Source organism: Nelumbo nucifera, chromosome 5, assembly GCF_055504915.1.
Source record: "Nelumbo nucifera cultivar China Antique chromosome 5, China Antique-T2T, whole genome shotgun sequence".
Taxonomy (NCBI): Eukaryota; Viridiplantae; Streptophyta; class Magnoliopsida; order Proteales; family Nelumbonaceae; genus Nelumbo; species Nelumbo nucifera.
The window spans coordinates 16,120,906-16,147,336 of NC_142653.1; the positions used below are offsets into that span (position 1 = coordinate 16,120,906).

Here is a 26,431-nt window from a genome sequence, read left to right on the forward strand (position 1 = left end):
CGAAATGATTGTACAAAACGAAAAGGAAAAAAATCATAACTAAAGACTCACTAGAATATTGTGACATTCTTGGTGAGAAGAGCCAGCTGGTGGACATGAAGCACTCTCCCGGAAGTCATGTTGCCTCAATGTCCCATCTTCACTTGCACTCATTACTACATTAGGATTTCCAACTTCCACCTGTCACATGAACAGAAATTGCATAACTAATGAGGATCAAAGCATGCATGTGAACATTGGCATTAACAAAACCAATCCCCCTCCCAATGAACAAGTTAGAATCTCAACATTTAATACTTCCATTTGCAAATAGAAACTGAAAGGAAGCTCCTATTTCTCCGTCATAAGAAAAAACCATTCAGAGTAAAATACAAAAAAAAAATGAAAAAGATGTTTATTAGGATGATATCTTACAGCTAACTTCTTAACTCTCCTATTATGACAATGAAACACTGCTGAAGGTGCAATAGAATTTTCTTCAAGTGTTCTCCCACTTAAATGAGATAAATGGAACAAGCGAACCTGAAAAGAAATCAGTAAACACATTTACAAAAATTTTCAACTAGATGCAGGAAAACATGGTTTTTTGAAAACAATGAAGGTTGATTTACGTAGAACATTACTTCTGAATCTCCAGCACCAGAAACAACAAGCTCATCAGAAGTCTCTGGAACAAATTTTGTACAAAATATATTGGCAGTATGCCCAGTATCAATACTGTGCAAAAGCTTCTGGCTTGAGTAGCTCCAAATGTTAAGCTGCGGAAAATGAAAACACATAATATGTAAAACTACAAATACAAGAAGGCATGAACAATTTCAATTAATTTTGAACACTTAGTTATGGAACAAAGGGCAGCATAAACAAAGCAATAGGAATACATGTTAGCGACTAGACAACATATAAACTGTCATATTAAGGACCATTAGGCCCATTACCAACTGATTATCCTGGCAATCCAGAAGGGTAGACTGGATGCAGACCTAACCTTTAACTCTTTATTTTTTATTGTTATTTTTTTGGGCACAAAGTGGACACTCTCAGACTCAAACTTGTGTTTGAACACTTGTCAGACCAAGAATTTAACATTACACCAAGCAGTGACCCAATGGCAAGTTTTGGTAGTCAAACACAACTTTAGTGCCTGAGCATGGGGTTGATGATAGGAAGAGTGCATGACTTCTTCCCAACCTCAAGTGTGCATTTCAATACCTGTCAGACCAAGACTTTCCAATTGATCAAATGGTTCCCCTTAGAGTCTCCTGGTTCCGACAAGAAATCTCTCATGATCTTTCCTAACCTCTTAGTCACTGAGGTATGAATCCCAAAAATCGAGAGGCAGTAAATGGATAGACTAGCAAAAGGTAGATTTGGTCAAGGTTAATCAACCTCCAAGAGATATATTCCAACCACGGGCATCTTATAGTGGAAACATATACCATGGGCATCTCAGAGTAAGGGGCTGTTTGGGGGGTCTGGGCACTTGGACAATTTGTAGGGAAATCAATTATTTAGCAAGGAAGACGGGTTTTTTTTTTAGGTGGATCAGGAGATCAGTGGACAGCTTAACTAACACTTTGTCAAAACAAAGGGTTTCTAGGGAGAATTTGTTCTGGGCCGTGTTGTAATTTGTTTACCTCGGGGTCAGTCAACACCTGACCTAGTTCTGGATGGTTGACAGTTGTATTTCTTTGATTTCCTTAATGAAAAACTGTTTCCAATGAAAAACAATACTAATGTTAATTGGACCTGTAGATGACATATTGGTGAACTTATGGATACTGTATGTTTGTTGGAAAAAAATAATGTCTCATGGAGAAATAAGAAGCACTTACTGGTTGCTCAATTTAGTGTGAAAACCAAGTGAAGATAAATGGCCCGTGGTGTATCAAAGTTACTATGGTTGAAGAGTCTTCTTACTAAAATGGGTGTTTAGTTTAAGAGACCTATGACACTTTATTGTGACAATTAAGCAGCTACAATAATGACTCATAATCCTGTTCAGAAAAGGCCAAACCAAGCATATAGAAGCGGGTAGAAATTTTATTATGAACAAGTTGAAAGTGTGTGTTTGCAATTTCTGAATTCAGAGGATCAATTGACCGATTGGTTGAGGAAATCTATTCCCAAGTACAAGCTAGAAGACGATCTATGCAAGCCAGGGATGTAAAACATCTATGCTCAACTTGAAGGGAAGTTTTGAGTAGTCAAGGGTCTTTCAGTCTTTGTGATTGCAATTGCATTATGTAATCAGGGCTTAGCGATTATTATACCCTATTAGTATATAAATTAATGTAGCAAGCAAGTGATCCAAGATTGGTTCACACCCTTTCTTTCATTTTTCTCTCTTCCTCGTGTATCATTCTCTTTCTTCTGTATTTCTCTCTGCATCTTTTCCTCCATCTTTTCTCTTTTCTCCTACTACTGATGCATCATCACTAAAACACAAGTAGCCTTACCCATTACAGGAGCACCTAAAAGGAAAAAAAAAACAACTATAGGGAAAAAGATGGATCAGTTGAATAACAAAAGAACACATAAAGTAGCTGAATTATACCTGTGTATCATCTGATCCAGATATCAAAAGTGAGCCTTTTGAATTCCATGCCACAGCATTCACACAACCCTGATGTCCCTGTTAAAATGCCAAACATGATTTAAGAAGGCATTTAAGAACAGAGGAGAAAACCTATGAGAAATATGATAATCCCAGCCAAGCGGTATTAGGGATGCAGTGCCCACAAGAGAACAGCTATATAATTACAACCAGAAACAAAAGCATATGAACATAACCAACAGTGCAACACAAACAAGAGAAAACAACAGCCTCTTTACCAGTTAAGTTCCTATGTTGCCCAGATACAACAAGGACACATATGAAATAGATGTTGGATACAAAAAGAAAAGAAAAGAAATATCCTAGGTGATATGCTATCCTTTGAACAGGTATCCAGGAATCATAGATCATGGCTGCTGACTTTTCCATTGATCTTTCATGCTCATCATCATAGAGGATGATATGCAAAGAAAACATGTGATTCAGAACTAAGTTAATATGACATTTCAGCATAAATGCACCACAACTACTTTTCCATTGATCTTTCATGCCCATCATCATAGAGGATGATATACAAAGAAAACATGTGATAAAAAGTGTCAAGTCCCAGAAAGGGAATAGTGGTTCTCAAAGCAACCAAAATTTGATGCTACATTAAGGGGGTGTTCTCCAATGTGAATTGTTTATCTTGTTGTGAATTCCAAAAACAAATCAAAACCATCTGGTTTGGAAACAAATTGTAGATTTTCAACCCTTTCTCCAAAGAAGACATAAAGGGCTAACAGGTAATAGCTGACTTAAGCCTTGACAGTCAAAGAGTTGTAAGCAAGTGGAGACCTTCAACCTCTAGGTCATTTAAACTTAATTTTGACAGCTGCAGCATGGGCAAAAGATATGTCAGGTGCTTTTATTGCTATCTACTCTAACCCTTGGTCAAAAAACCTTGCCAGGTGCTATAAACAAGTCTTTTTGGGGCAAGTTTAATATTAGCAAACTTTGAGCTAGGAAACATTCTCATTATATATGATCCCAGGATCAACCAACTCATATTAATTGGATTTCTGCAGCGAAAGAGCTAGTGAGCTACAATTCGTAGTGTGCGATGAGGATGGGGTTAGAGCCTTAAAGGGATGGAGGGAGTAACTAAGTAGGCTTCACCTTAACAGTCATATGTGCTTGTAACAAATAAACTAGTAGAAAATAATGCACCTAAAAAACCGCAGACCCAAAGCCTAATCAAAGAAAAGCATACATGTACGACTTTTATTTACCTTAAAGCATCTACTTTCACAATATTTATACTTTATAGTCCCCCATGCCATTTTCTGGGGACCGTGGAAGGAGAGAAATAAAAGGATTTTTGAGAAAGAAAGCTGGGCTCTGGACAAGGTGGTGCAACAAGTCGTGGCTTCAATCCATACCTGGCTTTCAGCCACAGACCTCTTTAGAAGAACTCCCCACAATCAGTATTTTGAAAACAGCATCCTTGTTGGCTAATCAGATAAGCTGATCAGTTTTTTGAATCCTGCTTTCAATTTTTTTTTTGTTAAAATGATTTTTTTTGAGAAAATTTAACCAAGATTCATTAAAGGAAGAAGAGGTACATGAGAAGATGCACAAAGCAGGGGAAGAACCCCTACAAATTACAAAGGAGGAAGCTTGTCGCTATACAAATGCTCCAAATACACACCACATTTGGCTAAATCATCCGCAGTATGATTGTGTTCCCTAGGAATCCAAACTAATTTTACATTTAAACAGTCCAAAGAGTCCCTAGCCTCTGCCAAATAGTGACTCAATCTCCAAGGTCCCCCCTCTTTGTCTCCTAACCATTTTATAGTATTTTCTGAATCACCTACAATGACTAAATTCTGGATTCCCAAATTTTTTATTATTTTGATTCCTGTGAGAGCTGCCACCACTTCAGCCTTTGTAGAATCAGCCAAACCAATTGGACCACTAAAAGTCCAACATATGTTGCCCCTTTCATCCCTTACTGTACCTCCAATACCAGCTAAGCCAGGTTTACCTAAGGCACTTCAATCGAAGTTTAGGGTCACTCCTTCACTGATGGGGTCAGGATGCCTCAAGGATGTCTGATGGAGGTGAGGGAGAAACAAAAAAGGGTAAGCAATATCTGAAATTAACTCCTCCAGGGGTAAACACCTCTATTGAGATAATTGACTGAGAGTCCTTTGAACAGATCTGAGTTCACTGTCCAGAGGTTGCAAAGGTAAGTAATATCTGAAATTAACTCCACCAGGGGCCTGAATTTGTTGTCAAAGAGGTGTTTGTTTCTTTCATCCCAAACTCCCCACAACACTGCATGTAGCACTGATTGCCAATAAACTTTACCCCTTTTACTTAACCCTGTTCCTTGTCATTGATGCAAAGAGTCCATAGTGTGCTTTGGTATAACCCAGCTGTACCCTGCCATTTTCAAGAAACGGAACCAAATCTTTTGGGTGAATTTGCAGTGAAGAAAAATGTGATCTGCTGATTCACCTTCACTGAAGCATAAAATGCAAACATGAGGAGAGATGGACAATCTTCCCAAAAACTTTTTCTGCAAGAGATCACAAGTATTTAATTTTTGGAGACAAGCTTCCCAGACAAAGAAACAAACTCTTGAAGGGATGTGGCTACACCAGATCTTCTTAAAAGGAAAGGAGAAATATTGTTCATCAGCAATCAAAACCCTGAACATAGACTTAGAAGAGAATTCGCCAGTAGGGTGCAAGGTCCAGATTCGGGTGTCAGAATAGGAGGGGGAGATGTAGGCTTCTTTAAGGGTCTGAATTAAGTCTATTAATTCAGAAATCTCTGAATCCATTAGGGGTCTTCTGAGGCGAAGGTTTAGGGTGTTTTCAATGGTTTGGTCTGGAAGGCAGGAAGAAATAGTGGCTTCTTGATCAAGCGTAAGGTTAAAAAGTCTAAGGAAGGAAGCTGCAAGGGTAGTTTCCCCCCACCAAAGGTCTTTCCAGAATGTTAAAGCCACTTCCCACTTTATATCTTATAAAGGAAAGAAAGAAGTATGAGTGGAGATGATACCTTTCCAAGGATTTGTGGACTTTATCCTGTTCAAATGGAGATTGCTATCCCACCCATTTACATTTGATCCATATTTGCTTGAAATGACAGCTGTCCAAAGAGTATTGGGTTCTTTAGGGAACCTCCACAGCCATTTGCCTAAGAAAGAAGAATTTTTCTCTTTTAAGTGTCAAATTCCCAAACCACCTTACTCTTTAGGCTTGCATACTTGTTTCCAACTGACTAAGTGGCTTCTCTTTTTCCCCCCTCATTCCCAAAGAAAGTTCCTTTGAAGCTTCTCAATCTGATTTCTGACTTTGGTTGGAATCTGGAAGATTGTAAGGAAGTAGGCTGGCAAATTTGCTAAGGAGGCCTTTAAGAGAGTAAGCCTTCCCCTTTTGAGAGATAACACTTCTTCCAAGATGATAGTTTCTTCTCACATTTCTCCACCACTGGTCTCCAGAAGTTGAGAGATTTTGGATTCCCTCCAAGAGGCATCCCAAGATAGGAAATAGGAAGATTCTCCTCTTTACACCCCAACAAAGATTTGAAGCTTTCTAGAAATTCCACTTCCACTGAGTTAAAAGCTACTATACTACTTTTGCAAAAACTAACCAATTTGTTTTTGTAAAAGGGAGACAAATTGTGGACAACATTCTAATTGCAAATGAGTGTGTGGAAGACAGAAAATCTTCTAGAAACCCAGGGGTCCTCGTGAAACTAGATCTAGAAAAGGCGTATGATAAAATGGATTGGGATTGTATTTTAGATTGCTTAAAGATTAGAGGCTTTGGTAGAAAATGGATTAGGTGGATTAAAGGTTGTATTGGTTCTTCATGGTTTTTAGTGTTTGATAAATGGTGAAACGAAAGGCTACTTAAAGGCTAGTAGGGGTCTCAAACAAGGTTGCCCACTTTCCCCCTTTCTATTCACTTTGGTAATGGACATCTTTAACTGTCTCTTTGATAAGGTTATTCTCCTTAACTTGGTGAAAGGATTTGAAGTGGGAAGGGACAAGATTCACATTTCACACTTATAGTTTGCTGATGACATAATTTTGTTCTTGGATGCCTCCATAACCAACATCACAAACACTAAAAGGACAACTGAATGTTTCAAATTTATCACTGGTTTGAGTGTTAACTTTTGTTAAAATGATATTTTCGGGATCTTTTTTGTGAATTCTAACGAATAGTTCCTAGTTGTACATGTTTGATCTGTCGACACATTTGTAATCTGTACTTACAATATGCATTAATACAAATCTTTATTTTACCTTCTCTCAAAAAATATTTATACTTTATAGTCACTCAATACATCTCTCTGTTGTTAGAAAAATGGTGATAGTTTAGCCCATCCAACTAATACATGAAATGATTCACACATATAAAAATATAATAAATAACAAATAGAACACCTTGAATTAAGAAACATGGCAATACCGATACACCTTGAGAGAAATTAAGCATGCAGTAAGGGAGATGGTCATCTCAGTTTGCTGGGCACCTAGACCAAAAAAGAACATAGCTGATTCACTTGCAAAACAGGGGCTAAACAGGGAACAGATGTATTGGAGGTGACCAATGAAAACTACATATGAATGATGTATGCTGTCATATGAGGTAACTTAAAAGTGTAGGCTGGGGATCGAGACATCCAAAGAGGCGCTGACAGGCAGTTGTGTATATTTCTCATTCGCTTCTCAATCAATAAAGTTCTCATTCAACTATCAACAAAATAAGCAAATAAAACACTTCAAATCATTATGTAAATGAAGATGATGATGACCTTAGAGTGCAGAGGAAACATTAAAGAGAGAGTTTGGCAGGAAAAAAACGCTCAAAATGCAAGAACAATAAGATTGGTTAAAATGACTAGAAAGCAAATAACAACTCTGTAAAACACTTGGATTTACAATCACACAAACCTCTAGCTCCTTTTCTAAGGAAAGCCTTTGTATCAATGATGAGTGCATTTGCAGCTTCTGATTAACATCCTAATCAAACACCACAAAGAATTATCTTAGTCCTGATCATGTCTAATGAAGCGCAATGATCAAATCAAAGAGAAACAACTTAAGCCAAAAACAACAAATTACCCTGATGCCTCAATGTAATACAATGAAGCATTGGTGCACATTCAAGAAACTAACTAATTCACTAAGTCAATTATGTAGTAATATTTCAACATGTTATTCAACAACAAGAGACTAAACCACAAAGCAGCATGAAATACTTTTATAGCCCATGAAATGCCAAGTAATTTTTTTGATGTAGCAGGGTGCACCTGAATTTGCCAATAAGCTGGAGCCCAAATATCCACTACCTGGTCCAAATTCACTAAGTTAAGCTCACAACAAGGCCTATCCACCACAACATTCCCTATAGGTTTTGCATTTTGTATTTAAATTTCTTTAGAAATGTTCCGCATCATTGTGTTTCTTGTTTTGCAAGATAGGGTTTGTCCCAAGGAAAATAAAAATGAGCTGAACCCAAAAACGGTGAATAATGATCTCTTTATTTTACAAAATTAATAATCAAGTTTTAACCTACAACTGCATCTGCTTGCCTTGAGAGAAATGACTCCTCTCTATAGGACTTGTAAGACTCCACATTTGTCTTTCATTGAATTGATAGGACTTTGGTCTAAGTTTTGTGCTTGGGTAGAGATATTCAACTAATAATCTTTTTGTTTCTCTATCAATTTATCCCTTTTTTATTTTATTGATCAGTCTCTGCTTTCTTTATAGACATTTCTCCCCATTTTCCTCTACTTCTCTTTCCTTTGGTCAGACATTAGTAAAGTTTCATCTTGGTTAAAGTACAATACCTCCATCCATATAAACCCAATTGTGTGATTCGTTACCACCTACCAATCTCCTATCCTTTTTCCGTTGATATTTGAAACTGGTTTTTCTCTCTATTTGGGTGCAAGTGGAATCAACTAATGGGAGGTAAATTTTCTATTTGATCGTTTTACTTTTGCTTGGCCTGAGAAAAGGAGGAGAATCATGTGGAGATGTATGAGGGCTGCTTTGCTATTGACTATCTAGGAAGAGGAGGAATGCAAAAATTTTCACAAAAAAGGAGAGAAGAAAAGAAGCGGTGAGAGATTGTCTGATGGCTAGGGTGGTTCATTGGATTTGAACCTTGGACTTGTTCTTGCAGTTCTCCTTTGATGATTTATGGAGAAACTGGGAGGTGGTGGCTAGAAGCTTGCCTAAGAAGGAAAAGTGCATAAGATTTGGCAGCCTCCTCCTAAAGCAAAGTTCAAATTTGGTGGATGTAATCAAGGTAATCCAGGACCCTCAGTAATAGGAAGCGTTTTGACTTTTGAGAAATACGTAAGGACATATTGTTGCCTTGTTCTTGAGCCCAGTAGGAATGGGTGCCTCATTTAAAGTTGAATTACTTGCTGTACCACAATGAGTTAAGATTGCAAGTGAATAAAATATGCTAAATGTGGTGATCGGAGGGAACTCAAAACTCATGGTGGGGTGGTTGCAGGAACCAGAATCTATAATTTGGTGTTTTGGGGATGAGATGAAAAGGTTTAAATGGATCATTAGAACTATGAATTTGAGCATGCAATAGGGCGAGGAGATGAACTAATGGGAATGGTGGATACTTTAGCTAAATAAGGGGTGAATATAAATCTTTTGTGTTGGGCTCAAAAGAAATACTTAAACTATTTCTATAAGGAGAGGTAGCACCTTGTGCCTCTCTATGGGATGCTTGTAATGCTTCCTACTTATTGATTAATAGAAGTGATTTTACTTGTCAACAAAAAACAAGTGCAAAATCCCCATCCCTTTTTGGGGCTGTAAGATTGCTATGACATTGTTGCACAAGAGCCTTTCTTCTCAAAGATGGTCAGAAATCAAATTAAAGTCATCAGTAAAAGGTAAAAACAGACATTTTCCAATTAAACCCATCGAAAGGTAAGCCTTCCATCAGCATGATGGTTTTCCATGTATCATGCACCAAGAGAAGCATCCTTCTAAGCCTAACCTTGAAGATAACCTTATAACTCCAGAGAAAATGTTTATCCTACAAACATATCCACCATAATTGCACAGACTATAGAAAAAAGTTACATTTCCCCAACAAGAAAATTAAATTTGGACTAAACAATAGCTTCTCCCCACCAAGTGAAAGGCAGATCATGAGTAGAACCAAAAATAAGTAAGTTATAGATTAAAGCCCTAGTTGGTCGGAAGTAGTTTAACATTAATCACTACAAAGAATAGCTAACTGAGCTGTAAGGAATGGATACCAAGTGCAGAAGCTATTGGTTATGCAATCATGATATAATGCAATTCATCTAAGGGGCCTTATCCAATATTTTCCCAACTATGTGGGGTCTTCAAAGGGGCTGACCAGATATGGACATAATCTTCGGCATTTTCTTGCACAAAGTGGCTGCCCTCAGATTCAAATCTGTGTTCTCATGCTTGTCAGCCTGAGATTTTACCATTGCACCAATCAATGGCCCATATTTAATGCAACTCATCTAGTTAGCAAAACTAATGCCACCCACAAAGGCCTTCAAACTCTGGACAACCTCAAAGTTTAAAGCAACGAGTAGTTTGACAAAGACAACGTCATGACCAATCCATGTAAATAACAGAAGTAGGCAATCTCCCATTACCTGAAAGTATCATTTAATAACTTCCAAACAGCATATATAAAGCAGTCACTGGCAATTTGAAAAGAACCTGGTCATTTCCCAGATCTTATACGATAATGGTTTAGGGAGCCCATATTCAAAAACTATCAAGTAACCAAAAGAAACGTAACATCCAGTGTCAAAAAATGTCTTCCCCTTGATTCAGAGTCAGGGCTTCCGTTACTTTTCGGAGTACCGTAGTGGGAGACCGTGACAAGTGTTCATTTGTAGATTACGAACATATTGCAAGTTCATGAAATTTTAATACGATATAGTCACTGATGATATAAAAAAGGCAAAAACCTCCCACTTGTGATGCCAATTGCCAACTCTCACATATTTTGCCAACTACATTTCAATTTCATACCACCTCTACTTAAAAATAAACATTTCCTTATAGAATACCCATAAAATTGCACCATGAACAAGTTAGAAAGACAATTACAGTAATTCAGTTAAACCAAGGGAAACAAACTAAAAGAGAGAGAGAGAGAGAGAGAGAGAGAGAGAGAGAAAACGTTATCGAGAAAGATCTTTTCGATTGAAATCATTGACCTCAAGCGGCGATTTACAGAACTCAGTTGAAAAATGAAATAAAAGAAATAATTGCATAACCGAACAAAAACAGGAGGAGAGCTAATCAGATTACATAGTGGAAGTCGATGGTTCTACTCTCAAGCAAATCGTAGATGTTGCCATCGGAGAAATTCATCGTGTCCATTGCAGACGCTGGTAAACCCTAATCAGAGATTAATAAGAATGTTTTTTTCGACTCTTACAAAGTCGGTGTTTTAATCTCAGCGACGTCTTTTCCCTTTCTTCTCGAAGAAAAGGAACGGAGAAGGAGGAGAGAGAGGGAGGGAGACTGGAGCTCCTTATATGGAGACATGCCTCGTGTTGCTCCCGCCTATATGCACACGACGTTGTTTTGTTTCGGTTGTTTCTACATGAACAAAATTCCGCGAAATGGAAAACATACAGCACCGAGAAACTACGATCTGCACCAGATTTGGTGCATCAGGGTCTACCAAACTGAATGGACTCACAACTTCCATCTCCGTGGATCATGTAAACCTTGATTTTGGCGTATATTACGTACGGAGCGAAAATAGATCAGAGAGCTAAGCACTAACCAATCAAGGAGATATAGGCGGTATGATGTAATTGTATCCCTTAAAAAGAAAATTGGGGAAAAAAATCACGTCCAAATATCGTGAGTAATATTTTATGTAAATCTAGTATATTATATCATTTTTATTTTGATTCGTGCCATAAAAATCAGCGTCCTCGAGCAACGTCGTTAGACCCAGATCGGATCGGACAAATGAACCGGTAAACCGATGAACCAGTAACCTTTCCAAGACCCGGTTCAGAAACCCAATGATTAATTCGCCGATTTCAGTGAACTCTCCTATCGTTCTTCCATTCTGTCCCACAACACAGTCTTCAAGGACAACGCAACCCAAATCCTACGGAACCGCCTTAAAAAAAAAAAAAGAAAAATATGAGATAATTGGTCTGAACTTAGATCGATCTTTTTAAAAAGAAATGTATATGCTATTATCCATTTGAATGGTGTGAAAGTATAACATTATTAACTTAATATGCTTAAATGATAGGGGCTAGTGAAGGGCTGCTTTCTTTTTAATCAGGTTCATCAGTTTATTTGCTCATTGTCGTGGGAACTTCATTTATACTGATGTAAATGCATGGAAATGCAAATTGGCCCGTGGTCCTCACCTCTGTTTTGGTAAAATGGTCCCTCCTTTATATGATGATAACAAATTTCGCATTAGCTTTTGAGATGTAATTTTTCATTGTCAATGGATACAAATAAAACAAAAAACAAATAAGATTGCACTAGGGGTACTTACACAGTTCGGTTAATTAAATTATGGGCAATTTTTGAAACCAAACCGGTCTTATTGGTTTTCCAAGTCTCTAAATCAAAACTAAACGTTACCACCAGTTAATTGATTTACTAATTTTGGTTTTTGACTGATTCGCTTTTTTATTTTTATATTTATAAGATATACCATAAATATATATATAATATATTATACTATAAATAATAAATGATATAATACATTATAAATATGAATACTATATTATAAATATTATATATATATAATATGTTATATATTATAAATATAACACATGTATATATAATAAATGCATATATATTTATATATAATATATAGATAATATGTGACATATATTTAAAATATATTATATATATATATATATATTAGTCAGTTTGGTTAACCATTGTTTTTTCTACGTCAATTAAAAACCAAACTGATCATTTGATTTTTTAAATATATCAAACCCATCGATTCAATTAACTGCATTTTCAGTTCTACTTTCTCAATTTGGTTCAGTTTTTTTTTTTTTATAAACACCCCTAATTGCAACTCATGGTTACAAAGAGAAGTGATATCAAGTCCGCAAAAATTTGCATCAGGTTCAGAATTACATTGCACACAAACAAAGCCTTAAGCAAGATGCTATTAGACCTGTTCATACTGGACTAGGGATGAATTTTTGGCAAAATTTGAATGAACTCAACCGGAAGCACGAGACCGATGATGCTGTGTAAAATGTTCATGGGCGGAGGCCGAAGCCCAGCCCATAAACTGGTCTAGATGCTACTGGCGTAAGCTGAAATACTTTCCATTGCTAAATAAAAGATGCTTCTGTATTTAGTTCAGAATCCTAGAATTCAATGGTCATACATCTACCACTAGAGACCTTACTGGCCCATTTCAGAACTAATACCCACATACACGAATCCGGACCAGTTCCTAATAATATCATCCGAACAAGCCCATTTACAGTAGCCTCGGAAACACAACAGCTCGCCATAAAATACAATAGGAAATGTTCCCAAACTCGATCGAGACAAGACCATCGTGACCATTGATCAATTGGTAATTATAGTCTGGAAGCTTCAGAGTTGGCCTAGCCCCTTATCACCTCATGGCCTAACCAATTGGTAATTAAAATGGGCCCAACCACTTATTTAGCTAGAATGGGCTTTCATTAATTTCAAAGAACCGATCAGCCCTAACAAAGCGTGTAAGTCGTAACAGGCTGTGAAGAGCTGATCGGCCCAACCTTTACTTCTTTTTTCTAGTTGATTTGTTTTGTTTGCTTTGCTTGATTAATGAATGGTTTTCTTACCAAAAAAACCCAGTCACGAGTAAACAGTTTGTAGCAGACTTCGGGGCGTACGTCCAGTATTCTTGGAAGACTTGTCCATTTTGGATAACAGAAACTTGTGAAATTTTGACTAAATGTTGTGATGGAATTTTATTATCAAGGTTTTCAGTATTTTGAAATAAATCTATATTTTCATTGTTTGTTTTTACAAAGTTTATATAAAAAAACTGAAATTTAGGATGAAAATTCTTCATTTTGGATCAAGATATCAAAAGAAAAATTGGATGAAATTAAATTTCAGTTAACATTCAGAAACTTTCCCTGTGTTCTCTGATGTGAATTATTTTCCTTGTTGCAAATTCCAAAACAAAATGAAATTAACTGATTCGGTTCTTAAAAAAAAATACAAAAAAAATACAGAAAACTACGGACAGATCTAAAGCAGATTTTTTATTTGCACTGTAGATCTATAAACAATCAAAATGTCAACAATCCACACTCTATGCATCAACGCCCGCATGTCAATTGGCATCAATTCCGAGTTGACACCTACCCCAACAATACTTTGGGCCTACAAATTCTGACCCTGTGCTGAACCGTTATTCTCCCAAAAAAATATGTCATTTGTTAAATGTATGCTTTTTATTTATTTCAAAAAATGAAACCAAAAGTGTGTTATTGAATTTCTGCACAATTTGTTTTTTTTTTGTTGGTTTTAAAAATCAAAATGATTTCAAAAACATGGAATTGTATTTCGAAACAAACGAACTTGCTTTTGCTTTTCAAAGCAAAAATACAATTCAAGTGCATCTTTGTTTTGTTGGCTGATGTGGCAATTTCAATAACAATTGAAAACTAAAATATTCATATTGTATGTTCCATTGTGAATTGCTTTTCTCGTTTATAATTCCAAAAAATAAACAAAACCAGCTAGTTGAAAAGATTGGTGACCAGGATTCAAATATTGAAAACAACCTCTTTGTACGTGCAAGGTTAAGATTACATATAGGGGTGTAAATGGATCAAATTTGAAACAAATTAAGCAATATCCAAATTCAAATTTGATTAAAAAATTTCATACCCGAATTAATTTGATATCTAGCGGGTATTGGAAATCAATGTTCAAATTTGAATTCAATTAAATATTTAAATATTCGATTCGATTTGAATTCAACTAATTAATTGTTTTAGGTTATTAACAAATATATAAAATAAAAAAATTCTATTTATATTATATACATTATATAAAATATTTAAATATTTTATATATTATATATAAGAATTAAATAATCGGTCAAATTTAAATATTTATTAAATTAAATCATGTCATATCTGAATCCAACCTGATTACTTAAACGGTATGAATAGGGTATCCAGATTCGACTGGTTGCAATATTCGAATTATCTGAATTCAATTCAATTATGTTTAAATCTCGAATTCGTAATCAGATTTTTTAATATTATTAATACACTAGCTACATACATCTATCCCTCCATAAACCTCGCATTGATGGAAGCCTTATGAACTAGGCTTCCCTTTTTTATATAGGCTTGGTTTGGAAGTAGTACAAATGCAAATATGTACAGTTACGAATGGCGCTTTCATGCACAACACCAAAAAACGTATTGACTCTTTGACTTTGTTTCTTCCCTCTCCTGTTGTATTTAAATAAAATCATTCGGCTTAAATTAAATATAAAAATCTCTTATAGGAAATTTCACATGTACAATATAAATTTATACAAAATAATATAAAATACAAGGTTTTAAAATATAGAAGTGAAAACGAAGTGTTGAAGGTTGGAGAATCTGGGAGCAAAATTCACTCGAAAGCAAAGGCACTTAAAGGCAAATGACAAGAACGCTGCCATCAAGGCCCTTATTTAAAGGAGAATGAACGGCCCAGATATCTCGAGATCCAATGGATGAGGAGCCACCGCCTCCACAACCCAACTGCAACACGCCACGTATAACTCAGCCTCAGAAGGCGAAACGATGCGCTAGCGACGGCTCGGATCATCTTAGATCTAACAGACTCAAAACGCCTCTGCACCTGCGGTCCAGCCACGCCGCACCCCTGAGCACTCATCCTCAGAAGGTGAAACGACGCTTGGGGCGAACCAGCGCGTCCGCCCACCCACCGGTTTATGTGACCAGGCCACGTGAGCGTGCACACCAATTTGACCAGAAAGTTGTTCCACGCATGGGGTGTTCTCCCAACGCATAGACCCATGTAGAATATGGCCCTCGACCGCCTGTCCGAAGTAGCAATGCCGCAGATCGCTCGTAGCTTTGGCCCAACTTATGTAGACAAACCAGGCAGAAACGCGAAAGAGAATGCCACTAGAGGGTACACCTTGGCTGCCGAACCCACTAGCACTCATCATTAGTACCCCCATCAGCCGAAGCCGAAGCCTTCACCTCGGCCTTGAGTGGAGAGCAAGTGATGTAGGGTGGCCCAGCCCAGCCCATGAACGCCAAAACCAAGGACGCGACTAGCCACAGCAGGGGCTACTATGCATCCCTCGTACGGAGTCAATCGCGGACCGCCCATGCGTCCCCGCAAAGCTCGTTGACTGCCCTTGTACGGCTCCCATATCAGGCGTTCATCTCCACCAACCTCCAGGCACCTCAAGTATAAATAGGGGGTACCCCCCCCCCCCTCCCTCTAGGTGAGAGATATTGAAATCTAATCCTACCGTAGAATTTGAGTGTCTTCACTTTGGGAATTCAGTATTTACGAGTAGCCTCCCCAGAGCCATCTTTTGTGCTTAATTCCCCTCTTCGTACCCTCGTACTGACTTGACCATCGAAGTTTCCGCTTCGGGTTCTCACCCAATGCCTCTGATATCCTCTGTCTTGCAGCACCTCGACTTACCCGAAGCTCAACATACGAATAACCTCGACCTCTAGTCTTTGGCCTCAGCATTTCGTCCCCGAATCTTCGAAGCCTTCGGCCCAATTTTAGAGCACAAAGGCGAAATTACTTTGTTGTCATCACCAACCCGAGCATGCACCGACAATTTTTGTTTTAAAAAATAAATCAAATCATATTGTAGAACACCCACTCAGTAAATACTTAGAAGTTATTTTGACTGTTATACTTTTAAATTTTAAAATGCCCTTAACCTAACTATCATTAAAAAAAATTAAAAACTTTAGTACTCATTCAATATGTTTACAATGCTGTGCCTGCTAAATGGGGAGTCAACTAGTCACCACATACAGGGCTACTGTTGATTGTTAATATTTTAGTGAAATCAGTGGCTCTGTGAGTGATGCTGAATAAACTCTTCCACCACATAGTCCCTTGCAGGTGAAACAAAGGGAATTAGAGAGGAATTTTTCAAAACAAACAAGAAGAGACATTGAGCTACTTATATAGGAGGACGAAGGACGAAGGAGGGGGGGGGGGGGGGTCAAAATTTAGGTTCTCTCGAATTACATGCAACCCTCGAATTAGTAAAACCTGTGGGTTTTTTTAACCAATCCGATGACATCGTGGGTCTACTTTTTTTTTCTTTTTAATTAACCATGCATATCGTCAAATTCATGATAGAACATAACATTAGAAAATTGACATCTAATTAACCACACACTAACCTTTATCCAATAATCGAAGGAATTAGTGGGGAATCAAATCTGAGTACTTGGATTCATTGGTCACATCCTACACATCACCAACTATGAATCGAAAAACTTCTGTTCCACTAGAATTTTGAATGGAAAAATCCTCCCGTTCATGGTGGATAACAGAGAACCACGTCTCCCTTAGTTCAGAAAAATCTGTAATAATATTCATGATGATACCGGAAATGTGGTTTTAGTATCACCAACTTAATTTCAACTGTGAATGTTAGAAGGAGCCTTTTGAGAATCGAAAACAACCCGGGAATTGGAAACTTTAAACATCAAAGTGGTGTTCGCCACTGCGAACGATTTTTCAAAACCAAAACAGCGGTTAGCTAATATTGATTTTTCAAAACCAGAATAGTGGGGGGAACACCCCCTAAATGACAAACCGACAACTTTGTTTTTGATATTTATCATACTGAATTCATGCACGCTTCCATTCTAATTAAATTTAAAATTAATACACACTAAGAACACATGAAAGGCATAGACATAGTGACACACGCATGCACATATACAGTGCATTTTAAATTGTTATATATTTTTAGGGAAAATTCCCGATTAGTACCTGTACTTTGGGCCTAGTGTCACTTTGGTTCTCAAATTTTAAAATGTGATAATCCAGTATCCAAACTTTTAAAACGTGACAATCCAATACCTGCCGTTAACTAGATATTAACCAACCGTTAAGTGGCATTTGAAAAAAGCACAAATGCCATTCAAGTGTTATTTAATTTTCTTTATCAAATATCTAAACGTTGACAAAAAAACTAACCACCCCAAATCTTTGCCTTTTCCATTCAAAAAGGTTGTGGTTACGTATGAGTGGGCATTCTAGTAACTCCAACTTTCTTGAATAGAAGAGGCAAGGATCTGGAACTGTTAATTTTTTGTCATGTTTGGATGGTTGATAAAGAAAATTAGATAGCACTTGAAGGGCATTTGTGTCTTTTTTAAATGCCACTTAATGGCTGGTTAATAGTTAATTAACAACAGGTATTGGATTGTCATGTTTTGAAAGTTTAGGTACTGGATTGTCACATTTTAAAGTTCAGGGACCAAAGTGGCATTAGGCCCAAAGTATAGGATACTAATCGGGAATTTCCCATATTTTTATTAATCTTCAACCTCTCACATTTGACTTAAATTGCACCCCTGATTATAAATTAATTTCTAGAGTTACCTATGATTGAAATTAAATAAATTGCACACACACACACAATCAATTTCTTGGGCTCTCAACTAGCTTATGAAAAATTTCCTAAGAACACCATTGTTTAGAGGGGAAAAGAAAAATAATGATAAGTTTAGGTGGTGTTCTACAACACAAATTGAGTTATATATATATTTTGAGAAGCAAAAACAAGTTAGTTTGGTTTCAAACAACAATCCATGTTTCTAAAACCATCAAAATAATGGTTTCTAAAACAAAATTAAAACAAATTTTGAACTATAGATATTATATGACTTATGAAGCATGATGTCAATCACCACTCACCATATGGGAAAGATGTTCTTTAAATTTCAAATTTAAGAACATTTTTTTTGTTTTAGTTTTAGAAACTAAAAGCATATCTACAACCAAGAACATGTTTTTTTTTTTTCAATGTTTTTGTTTGAGGAGCCAATTTGTTTCCGGCCAAGCCAAACATTGGATAACACCCCTTGGTGGGCAAAACATGAACAATGAAAATGGTTTGACTCTTCCTGAAATGCAATGGATGTAGGATGCATAATCCATAAAATGTTTACAAAGCCAATCTCAAACCAGTGACAGCTGTTTTTGTTTTGAAAAACAAAATTATACACATTGGCAAACAACCCCTAAAACTAGATTCTACCTATCTTACTATCTTTTTCTCCCAACTCTAGATTCATTAAGAGAGGGAAAGATTTTGGAGGAAAAATGATTTTGGTGCTTTGTCTAGGAGAGAGTGTTTATTTGAGTGCTCAATTTATTAACTAAGCGAGTTGGAAGTAAACTATATATGGAATTGGAATAGGAAAAGGATCGATGAAGGAAACTGTAATACCATTAAATAAATTTGAAATTTTATGGGGTTAATATTATCAACTCCTATAACCATGCCATAGAGATATCTACAATATATTTTACATAAAACCACCCAGATTGATACATTATCAAAGCTCTGAGGGCCATGCTTCGAATTTGAAAATGACTTATAGCTATGTTAGTTTGAGTTTCTGCATTTAAAAAAACACAATTTAACCCTAGTTTCTTTAACTCACTGTTGTTTTGGTGAGAGTACTTTTGCCATTTCATATAAAAGAAAAAATTGAAAATTAGGTGGTTGTAAGTCATTTTCCAGTTTCCACCCTGAAATTATTGGATGTCAAAACCTTTACAAACATATATACGGGCAACTATATATAAAGCTTAGGGTGATCCATGCTTGACTAAAACCAAACTACTGATGTGAATTTTTCAAAATGTGGTAGTTTTTTTTTTTTCTTTTTCCTTTTTCCTACCAATGGACCACAACTCGAGAGGACCAAATAATGTCAATGAACTAAATAAATAAACCAAGAGGAACCAAAACATGCACACGTACTAATTAAACAACCAATCCAGTTATATGTGGACCATTATTACCATTTACATCAGATAATGCCATTGGGGAACATTGAATATTACTCCCACTAAACTAATAATGCTGATGAATTAATGATGTGTTCGGTTTGATAGGAAAAAAGAAGACAGAAAGTTGTCAAATTTATGTTTTTCGTTTCTTATTTTCTATCAAACCAAAATAACTTAAATAAACCCCGAAAGGAAATAAAGTACATGCATGCGTGCTAGCCAAGCACATAATATTTGCAAAAATAAGAGCATACATATCCGTAGACACTCAGTGCGTCCATGATAAAGAAGATTATTTTTAGAAAATATTAGCAAAGAAACGATAATACATAAATGGCCAATATTCATGATTAGGAAGACTCGCTTTTTTTACCAAATCGAATAAGGGCTGTAAGTGAAAGTACTCAACATGTTCATCATCAACCATTTCTAGGGAAAAAAAAAAACAGCTACAATATTTGTCGTTTGATGATCAATGTGGCCAACTTTAATAATGTATTTTTAGGATCCGTTTAGTTTACGGTCAGAATTTAAATGGGAATTGGAATTAAAAATCCTCAGAGTCGGATTCAGAATGGTCTACTCCCCTAGCCTGTTCAGTTCCGATATGAATTGGAATGAGAATTAGAATAGGCTGATATGGGATTTCATTTCCAAAGGAGGGAAGAGAATGACCATTCCCTCAAATGGGGGAATGCCATTCCACCACAAATTGGAATGGGATTCCGATTCTGTCTGACCAAACGGTTGAATTAGAATGACCATTCTGATTTTGATTCAACCAAACGAGCCCTTACATCTATTTACCAGAAAATAATATGTCTAAGCTAAGGCTGCAAATGACATTAGTTTATCCAGATTCGAATTTCCAATCTGATTTAGGTGTTCCAGATTTGATCCCTTTACAAATGGATTGAATATGGATCAATCGTCCTAATCCAATTTGGTTCAACCACAACCCAACATATTTAATATACATATAATTACATGCAATTATTATATATTAGTTTATTAGTAAAGATGGTTTGAGATGCTGTATTTCTACTGAAGAGTGTTGAAAATTTTAAGGTTTTTGAAATTTTCTATTAAATCGAGTATATATTCCCTTACATCCACAACAATGAGTTATAGGTTCAATTCAAGTGTCTTAGAAGTTTTTTTTTTTTTAATTATTTTGTTCATAATATATAACATCAAAGTGGCATCTATTTCATTTTATTAGTAAAATATAATATTTTGTCATTTTTAATTTAATTAATAGTATGCAATATTTAAATTTGATCTGAGACCAATCTAAATGCTGCCGCCTGCCAAATAAGTTTTTTTAATTCAAACCTAAAATATTAATGAATCCAATTTGGACATATGTGCACCGACTCAGAGCCAATTAGCTTGTAGCCCTACTATGAGTGTATATAAAATACCTATATTTTCTATTTCATTACTTTGATGGTTTTATTAAGCTTCTGGCTTAAAATTGTCTCAGGAATGTGCCAAGTCACAGCCTCACAGTATGAACAGAGAATCATAGAAGACCCAGATGCCTTGCAAACTGTAAATTATCAAGAATCTGTGAAGATTCTGAACTTGTGATCGCTTGATCAGTGATGACATTCAAGAACTATCTCGCTTGCTCAACACCTAGCTACCATCAGGTTAGGATATGCTCGACAATTTGATGGTTTGGGTTTCTTCCCTCCCTCCCTATAAAGTCCCTAATTTCTAGTCTCTGAGTTGAACGTTAGATGCTAAACTCATCAAAGATCTAAGTTCTCTAGTCAACATAGTAGAATTAAATCCACTCTTTTACCATTAGGTGAATTTAATTCATACCAATTTGGATTAGTCTAGGCCCTTTTCTAAAGTTTCACCGTCTAACTCTAAACGACATGTCATGACTGTGGTTGATGTGGGCCATGTTGCCAGCCCATCTCTCTCTCTCTCTGTTCTGTACTTCACTTCCCCAGTCTGTCTGTCTCAGCCATTATATCGCCTCTACTTCAATTCCTCGAGCCATGCCAGAATCTCAAACTTCCAAAATAAAAGAAAAAGATGGCCAAAAGATTATCAGAAGGCTTATCTTAGGAGGTTAGGACAAGAAGCAGCATGGGGTTTTGGTTTGGGCTGTATTTGTCCCATAACTAGAGGAGCATCAAATGCAGTGTCACTTACCTACTAATAATTTAAACAAAATTTGCCGCTCAATTCATCCAATAATGCACCGTACAGCCACTGTGCAAAAACAATATAAAAAAGTTTACAGGTTTATATTAAGGGTTTCCGGTATATAAGGGTAATTTTTGGGTTTAATATTAATAAAAATAATATATTTAAAAAATTTTTAAAAATAGATTAACTTTTTAAAAATAATATAATAAAAGACAAAAATACTGTTCATCATACCGTCCGCCGTTTGCCACCGTCCGTTGCCGCCCACTTCCGCCTCCGACAACGTTGCCGGAGGTGGCGGCAGCGGCGCTGGTGGTCATTTCTCTGCCCGCCGCCGCTGCCACCTCTGTCTTCATCCATCTCCGACAACGTTGTTGGAGGTGGCGGCGTTAGACAGAGAAACCACCATCGCCAACTTTGCCTCCACTCATCTCTGGCAACGTTGCCGGAGATGAGGGGAGACAGAGGTGGCGATGGCGGCAGGCAGAGGAATGACCACCAGCACCGCTGTCGCCATCTTTGCCTCCGCCCACCTCCAACAACATTGTCAGAGGCGGAGGCGGAGGTGGGCAGAGGCAGCGGCGGGCGGTAGCGGATAATGGTGGCGGGCGGCGGCGGACGGCGGCTCTGATGAATAGATGGGAAAAAGAAGAAGATGAACAGTATTTTGGCCTGTAATTAATATTATTTTTAAAAAATTAAACCTATTTTTAAAATTTTTAAATATATTATTTTTATTTATATTATACCCCTAAAAGTTGCCCTTATGTGCTATTACCCATTAAATTAACGGTAATAAATTCAAAAAGACACATTTTAAGAGCCCACCTATTTAGTCAAAGGGAGAAGATATATCCGCGTGCCTAGATTTTAGTCGCTTTTCTTCTCGATATCATTCTAGTCTGCCCATACCAAGCGTTCATGTGCAGGTAGATGAATAGTTGGTTACGCGACTTCACCGTTACGAGACCGGATCTGCTCTTCACACTGGGCGCGAGGGCGCCTCACTCGCGCCTCACACGCATATCGTATCATGCATTTATGTATATAAATTACTATTGACGAGAGATATTTCCAATGGACGGTGGATGTACATGTGAGGCGCCCCCGTGTGAGGAGTCCGGATCTGCTCCTCACGATGCGCTATTCGAGGAGCAGATCTCAATTCGCCCAGCAGCACTCCTCGAGAGTTGAGAGAGTTGCTTTCGAATTCGGGTTTCGTCCTAGTCACGTCGATCGTGCGTTGCAGGTTGGAAATCACAATCACGTCTTACCGAAAATGTTGTACGTCTTAAGTCTTCGGTTCGGATAGAGACAATGAGCCATGTGACTCAAACCGGATCAGACCGGATGAGCCGGAACTACACAGTCACAGCCTTTGGGCTTCAGCCTTTGTTATAAAGTCATCTTTTTTAACCGCCGTTGGGTTAGAATAAGAAGTGGAACCCACGCTATACTCTTTTTAATTAAGACTGACTTTATTTTCAAGTTGAATTAGACTAGACGGATCCCTTCCCTAGTCAGTCCCTCAACTGGGGTCATTTTACTTTAAAAATTAGAACACTTCCTAGGACCCACCAATACAGACATTCCAATGGTTGAGGTATATTTATGGAATAATCAAAACAGATCAAGCCCACCTACTCAGCTTCCACTCAAGATTCACGAGCCATAGCTATTGGATTGGAATAGAGAAAACCCATCAAAGGTAAGAGTTTGCGCTTTGATTGATTGTGATCGGTACGTAGACTAGGACAAGTCAATTGGTTTTAAGGATGAATCATGAATGGGCCTGACCCTGAAGAACTAAGTATAGATGACCCCGTAGAGGATATATCAAATCGCAAATGAAAGATGTGGCAGCAGGCAGACAAGACAATAGTCACAAACAGTAGTCGCCTCTCAAGTTCAAGTATCTTCCACTTGGTGGGAGATGGGAACTAAAACACAACATAAGGGCCCATGCTTCTTCGTTTCCAGGGAGGTGAGTGCAGACTGCAGACTGCAGAGGACAGACAAATTGATCTTCACAAATTCCCTCTTCAACACCCACCGTGCCAAAAAGCTCCACTAAACAAACGAACATCAACCGTCATCATCAAGGGCCCAGGCCCATCGTTGTCATCTCATATTCTCATATAATATAATCAAAGATTTTATCTAAAATCATTTTTCTTACTGTGCAATTAGAGAGCCATCAGTGGATGGGGTTAAGTGGTAAAAAGTAAAAACAAACTGACCCGGGTTTTGAAAGCCTCTTCCCATGTAGTTGGGTTGGGTCTGTTGATGTACGTTAATTCGAGTTTGGGTTGACTCAAGCCAGTACCAACCCCGATCCACTGGCATCTCTATGATGAAGATAGGAACTTCTTTTCTTCTCCCTCTTGAAGTTCAACTGTGCTAAATCTTCTTCCATCGTCACTAGACATGCCATGACTGAAATGTGGGCCTAACCCTTGGATCGGTTTCATTTTGCAAACCAAAATCCAAAGTTTGGCATTCTTGGAAGTACCATTGCGATACTAACTATGGGCTTCTGCATCTTCGTATGTCAACTGATACCATGCAATATGTTACTAAAATCAGAAAAGGATCTATTTTTTATATAGGCAAATTCTAAGGCCCTGTTCGCTTTTCGGTAAGTTATTTATGCAGGCAAATGTAATTATTTGGGCAAGTTTTTCCTGGGAAACATTTACCCAGGTAAGTGCATTTACCCATGTTCTTTTATTTCTCAGGTAAATAAAGTAATGGTCATTTTAATCATAAAAATACATTATTAAAAGGGGCATTTTTGTCCCATCCAAGGGTTAGCAATTTTCCCCCAGGTGGGAAAGCTATTTATCCGCCTGAAAGATGGGTATCACTTATCCCAGGAAAATAGATTTTTCTTGGTCCCTACATAAATTTGATAAAAGAACATGGGTTTCTTGATTAATGGGACTCAATTCCATTAATCAATTCCCCTCCTCTCTCTCTCAAAATCCAAGTACGAACGCCCCTTAATAATGAATTTTCATAACTAAAATAGTCATTGTCTTATTTACCTGAAAAATAAATAAAAGAACATTGAACACAAAAAATACTTACCCAACAAATAGAGTAAAACAAAAGAGGCCTAAGATTGTCCTATACAAAAAGATACCTAATTCAATTATAGAAAGGAAATGTGGCCATTCCATGCACGATACATTGAAGAGGTGTATTCGATTGGGTTAGAATTAGATGTCAAAGTAATAAAATTACAATTTCAACTGGTGAGCAAAAGAGGTTGAAGTGATCAAGTTACCAAAGTAGGGGAAAATCAAAATTTTATTATTTATTTTTGAATTTGATGTTGCACAATCTGACTACTCCCTACTGGAGGATGATTTGGCTTCCAGTCGGACGGCGAGCTAAGTGAATCTGTAAGAAAAGATTAGAGAACCCGGGGTGGCTAGCCCGGCGATAGACCTGTTCATGGGTCGGGCTCGGGCCGGGCTTTTGCTCTTTATTAACATAAACTTTTCAGGCCCGAGCCCGAGCCCAGTCCAACCAACGGGCCTAAAACTTGGGCTCGAGCCCGGCCCTCAAAAAAGCCTAAAGTCTGGGCCTAAGCCCGAAGCCCGACTTGGGAGTCTGAGCGTCGGTGCCGTCTGAGAGAATGGTGCCTGTTGAGTTCACCGAATCCTGGGAGTCTGAGAGTGAGCATAGAAACCCAGAAAGTAAAAAAATAGAAGATGACAACAATGTCGGCTAGAGAGAGAGAGAGAGAGAGAGAGATGATCTAGATTTGGTGGTGCCAGCTGCCGGTGGGGTGGTGCCTGAGTTCGCAAAATGAAAACGATGCGCCTGGGTTTTGGTGGCGCCGGCTGGAGAGAGAACTGAGAAGATAGATGACCTAGTTCTAAGAAGAGAGAACTGAGAATGAGAAGAAAGAAGATGAAAACGGTGCCAGGTAGAGAGAGAGAATACTGCCAAAGAGAGAGATGACTAGTTTTGGTGGAGTCGGCCGTCGGTGATTGAGTTCGCAGGTGCAGTTGGGTTCACCGGTTCTGAGAGTTGAGAGGGAGAAATGAGAGCCACTTCTGAGAGTGAGAGTGAGAAAGGAGAATGAAAAGAAAAATTTTAAGTATTTAGGGTTAGGGTTAGTTAGTTTAGGAAAAGTCAGGCTGGGCCGGGCTCGGGCTTTTAGGCCCAAGGTCAAGCCCGCAGGCTAAAACACATGCTCAAGCCCGTCCGGGGGCCGGGCCGGCCCGTCGGGCCACCCGGCCCATGAACAGGTCTACCCGACGAGGTCGCTCCGATGCTTAAGTCAGTAAACTAATGCAAGTTGAAAAGCTTTGAGAGTTTAGAGAGCTAGAGAGTAGAAAAATCACACATACCTTGCACCATCAGGGTTGGTGCCTTTATATACTGACGTAGTCGTGGAGATCACGAAAGAGCCCCGGGATATCCGGGGTGTGGAGAAAGAGTTCGTTCCGCATTCGAAGGAGCAGTATATAGGTAAGGCTTATCGTTCCACTTTCGACTCCGGCGGAGTCGGGATGAGTCCTCATCGTGATCTCGGAAAAGTCGGGATCTATTAGCTCATTGTGATATCGAGAGATTCGGGATCTGTTGGAGAAACC

The 26,431-nt window shown here is 37.8% G+C and overlaps 1 protein-coding gene across 3 annotated transcripts in view; it reads right to left on the minus strand.

The window, feature by feature from the left end:
- The window catches only part of ASG2 (transducin family protein / WD-40 repeat family protein), a 64,534-nt gene extending 53,332 nt beyond the window's left edge, over positions 1 to 11,202 (minus strand). For 2 of the 3 annotated variants that reach the window (XM_010268121.3, XM_088887651.1), the window contains exons 1-6: positions 10,905 to 11,202; positions 7,515 to 7,583; positions 2,558 to 2,635; positions 624 to 758; positions 415 to 522; positions 52 to 180 (exon numbers count right to left, since the gene is read on the minus strand). In XM_010268121.3, the coding sequence (XP_010266423.1) occupies positions 52 to 180; positions 415 to 522; positions 624 to 758; positions 2,558 to 2,635; positions 7,515 to 7,583; positions 10,905 to 10,976 (591 nt within the window). In that variant the 5' untranslated portion in view covers positions 10,977 to 11,202. Of the gene's footprint in view, positions 1 to 51; positions 181 to 414; positions 523 to 623; positions 759 to 2,327; positions 2,439 to 2,557; positions 2,636 to 7,514; positions 7,584 to 10,904 lie in introns of all 3 variants that reach the window. The other variant, XM_088887652.1, reaches the window with a different exon arrangement.
- Between the last annotated feature and the right edge of the window lie 15,229 nt (positions 11,203 to 26,431).